The sequence below is a fragment of the Micropterus salmoides genome, unplaced genomic scaffold (assembly GCF_014851395.1).
Source record: "Micropterus salmoides isolate LMB-PRFRI ecotype aquatic unplaced genomic scaffold, ASM1485139v1 Ms_hic_scaffold_2, whole genome shotgun sequence".
NCBI lineage: Eukaryota > Metazoa > Chordata > Actinopteri > Centrarchiformes > Centrarchidae > Micropterus > Micropterus salmoides.
Genome location: NW_024041150.1, coordinates 34,923,914 through 34,940,336, shown reverse-complemented (window position 1 = coordinate 34,940,336; position 16,423 = coordinate 34,923,914). Strand labels below are relative to the sequence as shown.

At 40.2% G+C, this 16,423-nt stretch overlaps 1 protein-coding gene across 1 annotated transcript in view; it reads left to right on the top strand.

Moving 5' to 3' along the window:
• Nucleotides 1-9,954: 9,954 nt before the first annotated feature.
• Nucleotides 9,955-16,423, top strand: part of LOC119912591 (tumor necrosis factor ligand superfamily member 10-like) — a 58,057-nt gene continuing 51,588 nt past the window's right edge. The window contains exon 1 of the mRNA XM_038731859.1: nucleotides 9,955-10,176. Coding sequence (XP_038587787.1) covers nucleotides 9,955-10,176 — 222 coding nt within the window. The remainder of the gene's footprint in view (nucleotides 10,177-16,423) is intronic.

Here is a 16,423-nt window from a genome sequence, read left to right as displayed (position 1 = left end):
TTACACTTTTCTTTTTCCCTCATGTATTTAATATCACGGTCAAGAGAAAACCTTTATAAATACAACTATAATATCACAGGATGAAAACAGTAGATGTCTGATGAATTTATATCCCACCACAAATACAGTAAATGATGCACTACACCATATTCAAGGGCATTGAATTTCTTTGGATGTTTCCCCTTGTAATTGGCCTTAACCTCATAGATTCAGTGTGATTCATTCATCCCCTGGACTGAGCTAAATATTGGCATTTGGGGTACATTTGTGTTCTGGCTCAAAGAGAATTCATTTTCATACTCAATCACTTACTGAGGTCAGATCCGGAAGACAAGGGAGCCATGGTGCTTAACCAAATAGTGATGTGATCCTACAGGGGAAAGAAATTGTTTTTCTTTCCTTTCTTTTCTTTAAAAAAATCGTTGACTTTAAGAGAAGCTTAAGTGCCTTGAAAGAGCAGTTTTGAATACAGAGTTTTATTGTTGCTACTCATCTGTTATTGCACATAAAACACACACTTCTTGGATTGAAGAGAACAGGTTTGCAATCAGAGGCTAATGTTTGCATGTGTGCACAGATCTGCAGACAACACAAAGCACTCCCCTGTCTCTCAGATGAGTGGGAGAGAAAACTAAGCCAGTGGGTGAACACTAATAGGAATGTGTGTTATCACTGACATCTTAATGTGGGCGGGGATCAGGAAGGAGTGTCAGCACAAACTAATCACATAAATGAAGACTCCTTTTAGAATTTGGACGCCGATTTAACATTTAGATGTACTTCTCAGCCACATTAGCTTTAGGCAATCGGTTATTTTTGGAGCTAAATGCAGCAACACGTCACGTATATTTGAGCCACATACACAAACAGAGCACAATACACACACGTTGAGCTGGCTGCAGTATGCGATAGTCTCTTGGCTCGGATACATGTCATGGAATGCTTAGTCTCAACTTTTGACTCCCACTGCTGTTAAACATTATGTTTTCTCACCACGGGACACCACTCACACGCATACACACAGTCGCACACGCGCACGCAAATAAGCTGAGGGGCTGGGTGGACAGCTGGGGTGTCACAGAGGACACACGCACACACAAACACATCTGGAGAAATGCTTGTGGTGTTGTCAGGTGGTTGGCTGCCAGAAAAAGAGAGGGGCTGATGGAAAAGCGCGATGACACACAGATGATATATAGGAGGGGGGAGTTTATGCATACTATGATAAGAAATAAATGGCAGAGGTAAACCCATCTAAATTCAATGTATCCACCCTTTATGTAAGTGAAACAGTGCTTATTCACCAGATGTAAAAAGCATATCTAAATTAACATCATACATCACCATAAGAAGTGTTTGGGGAGTCAAAATTAATCTTTAAAGGGGCTTTCACTCATCTATGGTGCATAAATATAAACTTAAGGCACATTTGCTTTGACATTTTCCCGCTTTTACTTCATTAATCTGACATATATAGTTACCAGTGCATTAGTTGAAAAAGAATTTCTGTGGAATAACAGGATAATAATAACATATAATGACATATTTCCTAAAATATTGAATACTAAACGCTCTAAACCATGTACTGTAGATATGTACTACACAGTGTGTTATAAATTCTGATATTTAAAACAGGATTATTTGTTTTTTTCTTGGGTGGTGTTTTGACCACCAGTGGGCAGCAAAAAAACTGTAAAACATTGACATATTTTAATTTACTCATCATTAAACTTGCTAGCAAGCTGTTGGGTATTTACACATCCAGAAGACACATAGCAAAATTATTATCAACTGAAAGTGCTGTTTCTGGCCAGTAGAAATCTACTTTTCATGCTCCTCTATTTTGGTCTCAACCAGCTCCTAATTCTATTCAATTCAATTCAATTTTATTTATACAGCGCCAAATCACAACAACAGTTATCTCACAGCGCTTTTCATAAAAGAGCAGGTCTAGACCGTACTCTATGATGTTATTTACAGAAGCCCAACAGTTCCCACCAAGAGCAAGCACTAGGCGACAGAGGCAAGGAAAAACTTTATAGTAGTGTTAATGATAACAATCATAATGTTAATGATTATAATAACAATAATAATAATAGGACTAGTAACAATAGTTGTAGCAGAGGGTGTCGAGCAGGAACACGGGGGCAGCAGGTGACTCGCAGCCACAGATCCAGACACCACAGCTCCAGAGCCAGATACACCTGCAGGAAGTGATAGGAGGAGAGAGGAGAGGGACGAGAAAGCACAAGACTACCAGAAAGGGGAGAAGTTGAGTTAGTAACATGCAATAATGAGATGAGGTTGCATACAGAGGGAGAGAAAGTAGAGGAGAGAGGAGCTCAGTGCATCATAGGAAATCCCCTGGCAGTCTAGGCAGCATAACTAAGGGATGGTTCAGGACTCACCTGAGCCAGCCCTAACTATAAGCTTTATCAAAGAGGAAAGTCTTAAGCCTACTCTTAAATGTGGAGATGGTGTCTGCCTCCTGAACCCAAACTGGAACCTGGTTCCACAGCAGAGGAGCTTGATAGCTGAACGCTCTGGCTCCTAGTCTACTTTTGGAGACTCTAGGAACCACAAGTAACCCTGCATTCTGGGAGCTCAGTGCTCTGGTGGGGTAGTAAGGTACTATGAGCTCTTTAAGATAAGATGGTGTCTGACCATTAAGAGCTATGTAGGTAAGAAGAATGATTTTCCTGAGGAAAATATCTGTCTCTTTAGCTGCTAGATGCTTTGCTACGATCACCACCTAGTGCTAACTTTGTGTGTCTGCTGTTTGCGGCTGGCCTGCTAGCACTACATAATCGTAAGAAGGCTAATTAGAGCAGATTTAAGTCCTTTTGATTTCAAAATACTTTAGAGAGACAGACACACCATGATAGCAAGACATACACTTTCACAATTATCCCTTAGAGGATTTCTTTTGGCAGTTCGTTTCCTCTCTTCACTTCTGATAGCACTTATGATTGCAGCTGATTTTTTAACCAACGGCTCTGGAGATGTTGCAGCATCTGCATCTCAGTGCTGTGCCAGAATTCACAGCTCAGTCACGTGGATGTGTACTTTTTTATGAAGACACAAAGTCTTATCAGTCCTCGGTTTTCCAAATGAGTTTGATTGACCCATTGGACAGTTCAGAGAGTTTTGGGGCAGATCAAATATTTGAAAATATTGAACCTACAAAATGTTTAAATCCTTAATAGTATTATGAGTACACGCTCAGAAAAAGAAGTACGGGTGTGTACTTAAAAGGGTACAAATGCTTGTCGCTGGGGAGGTACCCTTGTGAGGAGACAACTGTGTACTCTTTAGTGACAGTACACTTTTGTTTTAAATCACATTGGACCCTTTCTGTAAGTCAAAATGTGCACTTCTGACCTCTTAAAGATCAATACTGTACCTTTGAGAGAACATTCTTCAAAAGTGTACCTGCAAGTACAGAACCGTTCTTGTCTCGTAAGTCCATTTCTGAGTGAGTATTATGATGATTTGATCTCGGAGTAGTGAAGAAACTGGCCAATAACTACAGTAGTGCTGGTTCCAGTGCTTTGACTGTCTGGGAAAGTGGTGTCCGTCATTCAACTTGCATTGAAGTGCCCTTTGGTAAACCAACAAATGTTCTATTGCTGCCTCCAGTTTTAAATGTGAAGGGAGCCAGTTCCAGAAAAGAGGCATGTGAGCTGGATTGCATTTTCCTATATACTAAAATAGCCAGAGAAACTGACCCAGATCTGATACCTATCCATCTTCAGCGTCAGTTTAGGTAGTTACAAGAACAGCATTCCAAGGCTGCTGAGTGCACTTATCAGTCTATAATACGAGGACACCATTGGCTACTGGCTTTAAGTTCATAAATCTGAGTGAAGGGGATCAGCACACCCACACAGTAGAGCATGCAGGCCTTGTTTTTATCAATCGGGATTTGGACATGTGCAACAAAATCTTTGTTATTATTGTTATTGTTATACACTCACCTAAAGGATTATTAGGAACACCATACTAATACTGTGTTTGACCCCCTTTTCACCCACAGGACTGCCGCATACTGGATGTTTTTCCCTTTTCACACCATTCTTTGTAAACCCTAGAAATGGTTGTGCGTGAAAATCCCAGTAACTGAGCAGATTGTGAAATACTCAGACCGGCCCGTCTGGCACCAACAACCATGCCACGCTCAAAATTGCTTAAATCACCTTTCTTTCCCATTCTGACATTCAGGTTGGAGTTCAGGAGATTGTCTTGACCAGGACCACACCCCTAAATGCATTGAAACAACTGCCATGTGATTGGTTGATTATATAATTGTATTATTGAGAAATTGAACAGGTGTTCCTAATAATCCTTTAGGTGAGTGTAATTGCAAAGACTATTGAAAAGACCTCAGTTTATCTCTCTCATCTTTTAAAATTGCATATGAGTCACAGAGCTAAGAATCAAATTTTCCAAAACATGAACACCCAACAATCTTTGAAAACACTCCCAGCTGTGCTGAAGATTGGTTGCTAAACATCTGGATGAAGAAATATTCTGTCTACATGGCTCTAAGGATAGGTCACTCTGTCAGTCCACACTGCACAACTCAACACATATTTGATGGATAAAATCTGTAGTGATGGCAGTGCGACACTGAAGCTTCGATATGTTCTTCAAACCTGAACTACAATCCCATTGAACCACTGCTTTTAAGCTTGCTTTGGTGCAAAAAAACATGTGACATGTGACATGTGACGTCCAAAGCAGCAACTAATCACTGAATTGTTCGCGGTCCTGTCATGTGATTCACTGGCACTGCCTCGATCAACTTGAAATCTTGTTGAGTGTTTGTGTTCCCCATCTAACCCATTCACCCCCTGCCACATTTACACAGGCACATCCAACCTATGGCACATTTCCCCAAAACTCTCTCATCAATAACACAATACACCGATTCATCAATCTTTATTTGTAAATAGAAAATGATGTTCTGTCTTAATGTGTACACATCAAAGAATTTTCAGAGTAAATATACTTTAAATCCAAGGGTGACTGAAGCAAAGATGCTTTAGAACTAAAGGTCTTTTCTACAAAAGTAAAGTAGTTTCTCCAACACTGACCATTGAGGTACATGCGTGTATGTAATTAAAAGCCTTTTGTCCACCTGCTAGACTGCACAGTTTAATTGCAGCTTTGCATTTTGCCAGGAGAGGCCACTGTAACTGAACCTACGAGTAATGAACCCATTTTCACAAAAGATAATTTGCCCATCACTAAAAATTGGTGTCCAATGGTGGCTTTACTCTAGAGAGAGACATGAGACAGAAGTAAAATTCAAAGCACAATCGTGGCATTTATTGTACTCAAAATAATCACATTAATCAGTATTGTCGATGCCTTTACTCCCCCCACCCTCAGCTTCATGGTTTGCTCCTGCTGCTTTTAAGCAGGTGCTTGGGCCTACGAACTAACTGGCTCCCAACAGATCTTGACATGCAGCCCAGTAGGCTCTGTCTATTGAACAGTAATATTTTCACCAGAAGAGGTTTGAGATGTATCTATGCACTTTTTTCTGCAGTCTAAACTTGTCACATGAATTCATTGTCCACCAAGTGCTGTGAATTTGAAAAGACCACATAATTTGTTTCACAATCAAAAGATAGTTTTCAGGGGAGTATCACATTAAATCAACAAAACATCTCCTCAGGCTTTGGCATCCCACCACAGACAACATCCTCTGAACTTCAGTCACTGGCAACTTTCTCCTCAGCCTGGAAAAACACCTCAAGGAGTTTGACGATCACTGGGGAAATGTAAAACAAAATAGGATCATTTGCTTCTTTGCAAATCTCCCTGGGACACTTGAGAGGCAACCTTGCAGGTGCTAAGAATCGTCCTCGTGCAAAATTTGTCAGAGACTTGGCTGTTTCGGGGTCAAACTTATGACCTTGCAATGTTGAAACATCCACACAAAAGGACCTTCCACAGTTGTAGAAGAATCTGCCTTCAAGGAGTCAACTTAAAATCCAAAACAATGTCACTTCTATCAACATCTGCTTTTGTAGACGTGGAAAGTATTTGACTCCTCCTTCACATCTCTCTTTAATACTGTGGAGTTACCCATCTGTTTTTTGATATTTCCTTCAGTGCAAATAGTTTTCCATCTTATCTGCAGACCACAGCATCCCCTCCATGGCCACCAAGATTTGCACTGAAATTCTGGGCATGTTGAGTCCCAGTCAGAGGAACAGATGGCTTTCACATGTGGTGCAAGCCCCAAGTGGATTTCACCTTCACCGGAGTTTGCTTGAGGAGAACTGGACTTGACCTTTTTTCTGGACCACGCCTGGATTCGACTGCAACTTGGATGAACGAAAAAGCATTTGAGATTTGAAGGGCAAGGAGCCTCCAGTTCGGACAAAGCTTTCAGATCATGAAGCTGAGGAGTTTTACACCACTAAACAGTACAAAAGGAAAGAGAAAAGAGTCTCACTCTCGACTTGGTTTCAACCCCCTTAAATGTGGTCCTTTCTAATCAAAGTCTGAACAGGAGTGAAGTCACGTGGCCCTCTGGTGGTCCATAGCTGCTGGACTGGCAGTGACCTGAACTCGTCTGCCTCCCATCTTTGATAAACAGCTCTGACTGCTGGGCACACATGCAGACCACTTTCCAGCTGTTTGTGGCAATGAGAGGAAACAAAGGGAAGACTGTTGTTCGGAGCAGTGGTTCCCAAAGTGCTGTGGCCAGAGGACGGGCCGCAAGATTCATCTTGACATTGCTTATTTACTGCATGTTTTCAATTATTATTAAATAATTATTTTAACCACATTTAAAAATCTGCAACATTCATATTATGTTACTTATTCAAACATATCACAGCTAACAGTTATGTAACACAACTCATTTATGGCTCAGCGGTCAAAGCAAGAGATGGAAAGATTAGATTTAATTTTGAAATTGTTAGGAAATTTTCACTTTGACTCAAATATTGCTTGCTTAAATGGAAAATGAGCTACACTGTTTATATGGCATTTTAATTTTTAAATTGAATATTGTATAAAATTAAATCGCAAAAACAGCTTTTCCATTTATATTGTAATATGGTCATAGAACGACCACACGAGTCTGTGAAAATGCAAATAGGATTTTTGCATTTTGAGTAAAATTATTTACTCAAACAACACATACATATGTAGAGGATTAGTTAGTTTTTACATTATCACTGTAATATAGTCCTTTATAGACTTCCTTAGTTTGTCTTTAAATATAAGCTCATTTTAATTTTTGAAGAAAATGAAACAAACACAGAATATTAGTGTATTTAATTATTATTCATTGTTTATCTTAAGAACAGACGCCCCCGGTACCAGGGGCAGCCGTGCTGTGGGCAATTTTTTTTTCTTTCCGTTTTAAGTCCAAAACCCGCTGATGTTGTTGCTTTGAGTCTCAGCAGGCGCCATCTTGGTTATTGTGCATACCTGCAAGGTATGCCTGCCTGCTCTCGACATTTCTGCAGAGAGGAAACATGACGCTTGAGAACACACGGTGTTTTTCACCATTTTGTGGCCGACCTGTTGGAGATTCATAGACATGCAAATGAAAGGTCTGCTCAAGCCAGATCCATTGATACCCCCCAACATCACTGTGGGATGTTCCGTTCTCAATCTACAGGCCTGTAAAGGATGGGTGTGCTTTTGGTGACAGGAATGTTGATCAATACTCACTTTTTTTATCAATATTTCGATGTTGTTATTTGGAACTTGGCTGTATGGATAGAAAAAGTGTATTAAAGATATCTACCAATAAAACAAGATTTTGACAGTAAATATTGCCAAAATATGGACATTCGCCTGGTATATTTTGAAAATGTTGTATGATAACTGTTGTATTTTAGTTTATTTTCATCAGATTTACAGTTACAATTGTATTCTAGGTGCATTATAAGATATTCACTGGTTTTGATGGTTTATTTCATTAAAATATAGCTTTTTTTTTCAGGCGAGGATGAAAATATCAGATTTTTTTTCTTTATTGCATCTCCATGTAGTCTGTAATAGTAAAATAAATATATTAATATACAATGGATTTATATATTCTTAGCTTCAGACTTTTCAAAGGAGACAAGGCCAAATGGTTGAGGAGTAATTCCTGATTCATTTTGGGTATGTTATTTTAGGTGGTTTTTCTGGGAAAAGGTGCCTGTGCCCAAAAGGTTAATAGCTTACAAAATGCAGACATAACTGTCTTTACACTCTTTACGTTCCCTGAGCTGCTACCTCCAGTTTGCCTGTGTGTTTGTGGTCTATATTACAGCTTTGCACTGTTTGAGTGCAAATATTTGCCCGACGCCCTCAAGTTTCACGGTGAAACAAGTTTTAGCCACGATTAAATATTTGAACTCCAGTTTCCAAAAACATCACAAAGCTGCAGGCAGGCCACTGACATAAATAGGTCTTTTTATTGTTTATTTATTTCTTTCCGCAACCAAAAAATAAATAAAACATGTATGTCCTCTAAATCCTGTCTTAAATCACCTTAAAACTGAGCAGTGAGTATCGACTTTGATGTCTTGGCTTCTCTTTTTGGACACAGTGAGGAAGCTCATATTTTCCCACACTGTGTTTACAGTTCAGCTCTGAAACAGTGGTTCACCATGACAATGTAACATGCATATACAGTTTGTACACAGGTTTTTATAGATTTTAACAATTCAAGATTTAATATTATTCTATTATACTATATCCGTATTAAGTTAAATAATATAGACCCATTCTTAATATTTCAGAATTAAAGTGCTCTGCAGAATTATTGATACATATGTAATTTAAACTTAACTAAAGAGATAAGTGCCAAACAAAGAGAGAGCGCCCTCTGCCAGCCCATCTTGAAAGGCTCAGGACAAGAATCACACTCTGTCTCTAAAGAACTAAACTATCATGACATATATTGTTTCTGTTAAAGGTTACATCTTTATAATTTCTTAACCGTATGAGTACATCACATCTTTGCAGGACATTTAAAGTGGACAAAGTGCAGCTAGACAGGTTGAGGTTGACATTGGCAATTGTTTCATCAAGGAGGTCTGAACTTCTACTTTCTACTCTGCAGTGACATTCTTTTTCAGAAATAATTAAATAGGCTATAGCCTATGATATATATTGCAAATTCCAACTTCTAGCAAAATAATATACATCGTGGGACATCAGCTGCAAAATATATCGATTTTAGCCACTTTCTAAGGGTATCCAACGAAGGTTAAAATCAAGGGCAACTGGACTTGGTTGAAGATACTGGAAGACGTTTCGTCCCTCATCCGAAGGACTTCTTCAGTTCTTCAGAACTAAGGGTATTTTTGCAAAAAATGAACAATACTGGGGGGAAATGATGTACCTTGAAAACCTCTATCTACTAGTGCTTATCTTGCTATGCTCTGCTTTGGCAATCGATGTTTGACTTTAGTGCCCACTGCCCAGAAAGCACCATTTAAACTGAAAGTGAGTGAGTAAGTGAGAGAAAGGTGTGTGTGTGTGTGTGTGTGTGTGTGTGTGTGTGAGACAGAGAGAGAGAGAGAGAGAGAGAGAGAGAGAGAGAGCATTCCTCCCTCCACAGCTTCAGGGTGATAAAAAGGTTAAGCCAGCCCCTCTTTGCTGCTCGCTCATCGGTCTGTGCTGCCTCCTCAAGTAACTCCAATCCCACTTTTACGCAGCAGTTGAACGCTGAGCAGACATGGACAGATCTAAACGTTAACTTTCAGGTCGTCTTTCTCCTCTCCTGTCTGCCTGCTCTGCAGCTCCCCCCTCTCTTCTCCTCGGCTTGGCTTCTCCCGCAGAGCTCCGAATGAAAGGCTCCATTGGCAGCGGGCGCATGGAGATCTAATTTTGCTCCAATTTTCGGGTCAAGCTTGTGGAGGTTGTTGTTGGCTGTTGTTGTTTTGCTGTTCCCTTGGTTTTAAGGTCTGCTCATGCGTTGGGAATGCCATGGCCACTCCGAGCGCACAGCAGCAGCACCAGGATTTTTTCAGATCGGTGAGCAGCGACTCCACCACCTACATGATGGTCCCGGCCGGCGGGCCGAGCGGGACGAGGCGCCGGGAAGCGCCGTCTAAGATGTGGGTGGCGATGGTGGTGATAGTGGTGGTGGTTCTGCAGATTGCATCCACCACGGGGCTCTTTCTCTACCTGAACATGTCTATATCGCAGGTAAGAGCTTGTTTCCACTCACGTAAAGAGTTAAAATGCTGCATTTTTAGCCACATGTGTCCGTTTCTTTGAGGTATGAGAGAAAAAAGTGCAGAAAAAGTCACTCTTACGCACTGAACTGGAATAGGCTATATAAGTGTTTTACGTTTCACTTTACAGTTGAATTCCACATATTTAGCTTACTCTTACTATTGTAGTGATACTAGAAAGACACGGAGAAACTGACAAATGTGTTCACAGTCTTGGGCAGCAGTGTATCTGCTGGAATATCATACGTGTATCCTAGTATACAAAGTCAGTAATTACAAACACGCTACTTAACATCACGGTTGCTGACAGACAGAAACAGCCTAATAGTGTTACCGCGTTTTTAGGAGATGAAGTGAAACTTTTGTTTGGGGAGTAGGCCTAGGTCTAATTCATTTCTGGAAGACGTTTGGAGAAGTTCGCCCCCACTCGCTGACTTGTGAGGTGCTTGGAAAACAGCTTTTCCTGCCTGGACCTGCAATCCGATATTTACAAGAAACCGAGGCAGAGGGAATAGGCAGCATGTCTGTCCAGCAGCGTTTATCGAACTAAACGAGTGTAATTGCGTGCCTGAAGGCACATATTGTAGCCATTTTGAAAGAAAGTAGTGGGAGGCTGCAGCGTGGCATTGCTTTTAAGTAGGTTACAGATGTGCGCAGAGGTAAAGTATGCGGATCAGTCAGTGGCGGAGGTGGGCTGTCCCCAGGGGTTTCATTTAAGACACTTTTATCTCCTAAAATAATCATAAGCAGGTAATAGGCTACTATTGGAAGTATTTGCTATGGGCATATACACAGTTTTCAGCTGTGAAGACGACTATGTATTTTACACATCTAATATTCTTACAATCTTTGGCGTCTTTTGGTGCAATATTTGCACAGCTGAGACCCCTCCCTGTAGAAATCAATAAGCAGTCACTGCTGCAGTCAGTGAAAGTGAAAACTGATAAGGCTGATCTTTGTGGCATTGGTTATTAGTCCTACTGCAACCTTGTTGACCTGTGTGGCTACTATCAGCAAGCTTCAGTGAAGGGAGGCAGGACATGTGGGAGAAATGAGCTTATCAGTCAGACTGAAACTCATATTGTTGTGAGTGCAACATCAGAGGTTAACTATCACATCTTTGTTGCTTCTCTTTCATCAAGGAAAAGCAAACTACCTGCCTGATTTAAAGGCACACGAACTGTTCTGTAGGTTGTTAAATGTGGTCTACAGAAAGAGGTGCTACATGTGGTTTCTGACACACTTCATGTATTTCTATTGACCGTTTGAAAAAATCTGCAGGGATGAAGTAGGGAACTGAAGTATGGTGCCGGTGATGTATGAATCCCAGCCGGAGGTCAATTTAAACTGTAACGCTACTCTGTCGCTGGCTTCATGGATGTCCTCTGCGTCTCCACACGAGAGGGAACGTGGAAGAAGGTGGAAGGTCCCTGTACAAACTGGGGCAATGAGTTGGACAGGTGTGCATTGCTGAAGACCTCAGTCAATCATGTGTGTCCTGCACCAGCACTGTGGATAATTTAATACTGAAACACAAAACCTCAGCCTCGCTCTGCCACACTTTCTTGGGTTGTGTGGTTGATGGGGGGAAAAAAAGCAAATTTCCCCCATGAGAATAAAGAAATGATATATGTTGTTTTCTTAATGCATTTGCAAAACAGGTCATAAACAATTGACTTTTCAAGCTTTGTAGATGCTGCTTTTATCCAGTATGGCTTACATTAAGTGAGCCATTAGGAGCTTGTGTGTGATGGACAAACATCTGCACATATAAGCCGTTCTATCTTTTTTAGGAAATCTTGTGCAGATGTAGTGGTGATCATGGAGTTGATCAAATACTGTATTACTACAAGACACTGCCTTTAATAAGTAAATATAGCTGAGATACATGCTCTTTTTCTACACAAATGAAATTATGTGTGTCTGTCGGTTAAAACTGTATTTTGCACTGCTTTTTAAATAGTGGGGTAATGTCTGTCTTGGAGAGCCATCATCAGAATAATATGTGTCCACGAAGAGGGTGAAACTAATTAAATTATACATTAATGGATAACGTTAGAGAGCCCAATTTGAGTGACAACTTTCACAGCAAGGTGAGATATGTTGTGAGTCATCATTCATGGTGGTTTTAGACGATTGTGATAACAAGATAACGTGGGTTAGGGACAATATTTGTGTCAGAAGTCCTTGTACCTTCTCATTTCAATAAAACATTGGATTTTTCTTCTTCCAGTCTTGTAGAAATGTCTTTGTTAAGATTATAAATCAATATATAAAGATTATTATTGTTATTATTATTTATTAGATGATTTGTTTTATTTATGAACTGATCACGGGGTTGATCCCAGCCTTTATTTTTCCACGTACTCGTAGCTGGTGGCAGGAAATCACATAAGGAATAGTTTAGAGATGACACTGGACAGAGACGAAATAGAAAACACGGAGCTATGCATCTTGCATGTGGGGAATCCCCCGGTTCTCATGCGAAGGCCAGCTATTTTTAATCTGGAAACAGGCCCTTCTTTGAATTGCAGTAGAGTTCCAACCCATGCCAGCCTGGTTAAGACAAAAGATACTTGGAAACAATGAAGACCACACAATGAGGAATGCTCCGGTGTTGCCTCAGTGCTGCGGCATTCAAACACAAACAAATACACACATGTAAATACAGAAGCTCCTGGCCTCCTGGGTGCATGTCCTCTGTTGCTTTTGTGTCCATTGTTGCTGGTTGAGGCACTTTGTGTAAACCGGTTATTCACTTTATACATAAAAATACTTTGGGTGTGTGTGTTTTGAGTGAATGTCAGACAGTGTTCCTCGAAGGCAGAATTAAATCCAATGGCTGAGTCACTTCTTAACGGGCTCCCAAATACTGAACTTAAGAATAATGTCCAGTTAAAAACAGTAATAGGTAAAGAGCAGGAAACATAAGTAGATTAATCAATCTGTCGAATAACAGAAAAATAATCAGCAACTTTTCTGTTAAAAGATAAACTGCTTGAGTCATTTTTTATGCAAAACATTCTCTGGTTCAAGTTTCCCAATTGTGAGAATTTGCTGCTTTTCTCCGTTTTATGTGATAATATGCAGAATATCTTTGGGTTTTGGGCCGGGTCGGACAAAACAGGCAGTTTGAAGACGTCACCTTGAGCTTGAAGAAGTTGTGATGGATGGGGTTTTTCACTTTCTTTTTGACATGTTGTAGACCAAACAGTTATTGTATTAATCAAAACAAAATACTCGGCAGATTAATTGAAAATGAAAAGAATAATTTGTTGCAGCCTTACTTAGAACTTACCTTATGTTCGTCTGTTATCTAACTTATTAATTCATTAATTTACATTTTCATCAGGTGGTAAAGTGACCAAGCAGTCAAGACTTTCTGATCTTAGTCGATGAGTGTTCAGGAACTTTGCAGACATTGTAAATGACACTTACAAATCTAGAAAGTTTCTTTTCAATTGAACCAATTTGTCGCTTTGCTTGTTTGTTCTTGAAATAATTCTTCATTTATACCAGGACGCTTCTCTTCAGTGGGTTCAAATGAAATATATAATGTAGGAGCATGGCGTTTAATATGATAAACTGCTTATCAAAGGTACTTTTGACATGCTTAACACTACATCAAATGTGTTCTTCATACGTTTAATAACTAATCAAGCATGTTGGAAATCATTTCATGTATTTTTTCAAAGATGTCTTCCGGACATTTAAGATCTTTTTTATCTTAAAAGACATTTTGGGAGGAAACTATTTTAGCCATGTTTCATTTGCAGTTCCAGTGAGGTTGTTTTGTTGCATCTTGTGTCTGCGTTATTAAGACTTTATTTATTTCCACATGTTTTATGACTTCCTGGATCAGGGTCACACATGAGCCTTCACATCTGTAACAGCTACAGTATTTTTTTTTTTTTATATATAAAACAATAATCGGTGTGAGCCTTTGATGTTAACTTTCAATTTTTCCACCCACAGTGGTTGTATAAGTGCACATTTTAGGTTCCTGTTCCCATCATCCCGTTTGTGTTGAATTGTGTGAAATTTGGGGGATTTACGTTATCTGTGTGTGTGTGTGTGTGTGTCTGTGTGTGTGTGTGTCTGTGTGTGTGTGTGTGTCTGTGTGTGTGTGTGATTGGCATTCCATTCCTTACACTTCACTGGTCCACTTTATTATTGTTTAGTTTCACTGATAGGCTCTGACTCACCCTACATGCAACAATACACCCGGTGTGTGTGTGTGTGTGATTATCTGTGTGATGACCTTCAGGCACAGAAAAATAAAGAAAATTCTCCAAAAGAAACCTACAGGACTAATTTCAGGTAGATAGGTTTATTTTAGGTTGGATTAGGTGTTGGGGTTAAGATACAGTCAGTTAAAGGTTAACATTACAGGACTTTGGGGTAGATAGTGTAATCAGGGTGATGTACCATCCACATTAGAGGTCTTTGACCATATAATTAAATTTACAACTCTTTTGATCAGCTTATTTTGTTTGAAATATCCAGCAGACGCTTATTCTAGTTCCACAGTCCCACTAAATGCCTCTCCAGACATAACTGGTACTGTGTTAAAAAAAACAATTCCCAGTGGTCCAAGACACTACTCACTCCGTCCCTTGTTTGATTTTCGGCCAATCGCCATTTTTGCCCCATACTCTCTCCACATATTTCCCCCCTTTCAACATGTATACAGATTTGCTTCTTTAACTATGATTTAACTAGGAAATCCAAACAGTTGAAATAAGCAAAACAAATCTGTATACATGTTGATTGTGTTCGTAAACAAATACAGATTCTTTGTGGGATTTTCCTTTATTAGATGGGGACCGAGGAAGAGCCAGACAGGAAACCTTGGGGGGGCCTAACCACTACGCCAGAAGTTGCTTGAATTTCAGAGCTGTTTTGGTTCAAGCCTACGTGTTTCCTCATGCTCACACTGACAGTGATTCTGCTGGATATCAGACTTTTTGCAGGACTGAGAACTTATCTGAGTCGGCCAATGAATCAACTTGACATAACATCTAGTCACAGGAACGAGTGGCGCTTTAAGTGAGTGGAAGTGAGCCATGAGATCTGGCTGGCGCCTGCTAAAAGCGCCTTGCTGAACTAAAGCAATGAACACTAACTACAGGCTAAGTTACCTGGTAGACGACGGTGTTAGCAGCCTGTTAATCAGTCCTTTTCATCCATTTTCCGTCCAGCCTCCCTGTGTGGTCCCAGCTGCTGTTGCCAAGAAATTTCTGACGCAGCCTCCTATAGCGCCGTAAAGAACAGTAGAGCCCAGTTGTTCCATTAGTACATAAATCTGCTGTATATTTATTCCAGAGTTCCACACTGCCTCAGGTTTTATTAGTGAAGGTCAGGGTTGAAGTTAGAGAATCAATGGTTTCTTGGATAACAAGAATATGTGGCAATATGTGTGTGCGTGTGTGTGATGTGTGTGTGTGATGTGTGTTTGTGATGTGTGTTTGGAGGGTGCAACACGTGTGCATTACAGGGGGTTTGGTGTCATTGACTGGGCAAGTGTGGACCAGAGTGTATGTGAGAGAGGAATTTGAACTTTAGCGTCTTCGCAGCACACAAACAAAAAGACACACACTTGATGTATGTTCATCATCAGCGGCCAGTTTCGAGTAAAATCAAATCCTTCACTGCAAGTGTTAAGATTTAATTGAAAGCAACTAATATAAACCTCCCAGTCCAGACTCTGTTGCCAAAATACACAGTTCCCTCTCTCTCTTTCTATCACACCTTCCCTCTCTCCTCCCGCCCCCCTGCGGTCTCTGAATGTTGTGGTTTGAGTCCACATAGGCGAATCGAGTTACAGTCAGTTTTAGGGCTGAAGGAGCAAGAGTTTAGACGTTAAGTGATTCTTTGGCAGTTGATGTGTATGCTCTTTGCATCTAAACAAGCCTTGGGCATGTCTCCAAGGTTACGTAAGGTGTTTATATGGGTGTAACACACAAAAAGAACAAGAGGTTTAAACGTGCATGTACAATCATGCAAATGCACATGTGGTTAATAGATGAAGGTGGCCTTCATGACTCAGTGAAGATGACAAGGCCAAAATGAAGTAATCTCTTGAAATTTTGGCATAACAGTCACGTTGGCGAGAGCACACAGAAATTCTTGCCCTTTTTCGGTCAAGAATTGGCTCCCATGATCATACACGATGCATGTAATTTTAAAACTGATAAAAAGAAACGTCTCGATTCAAT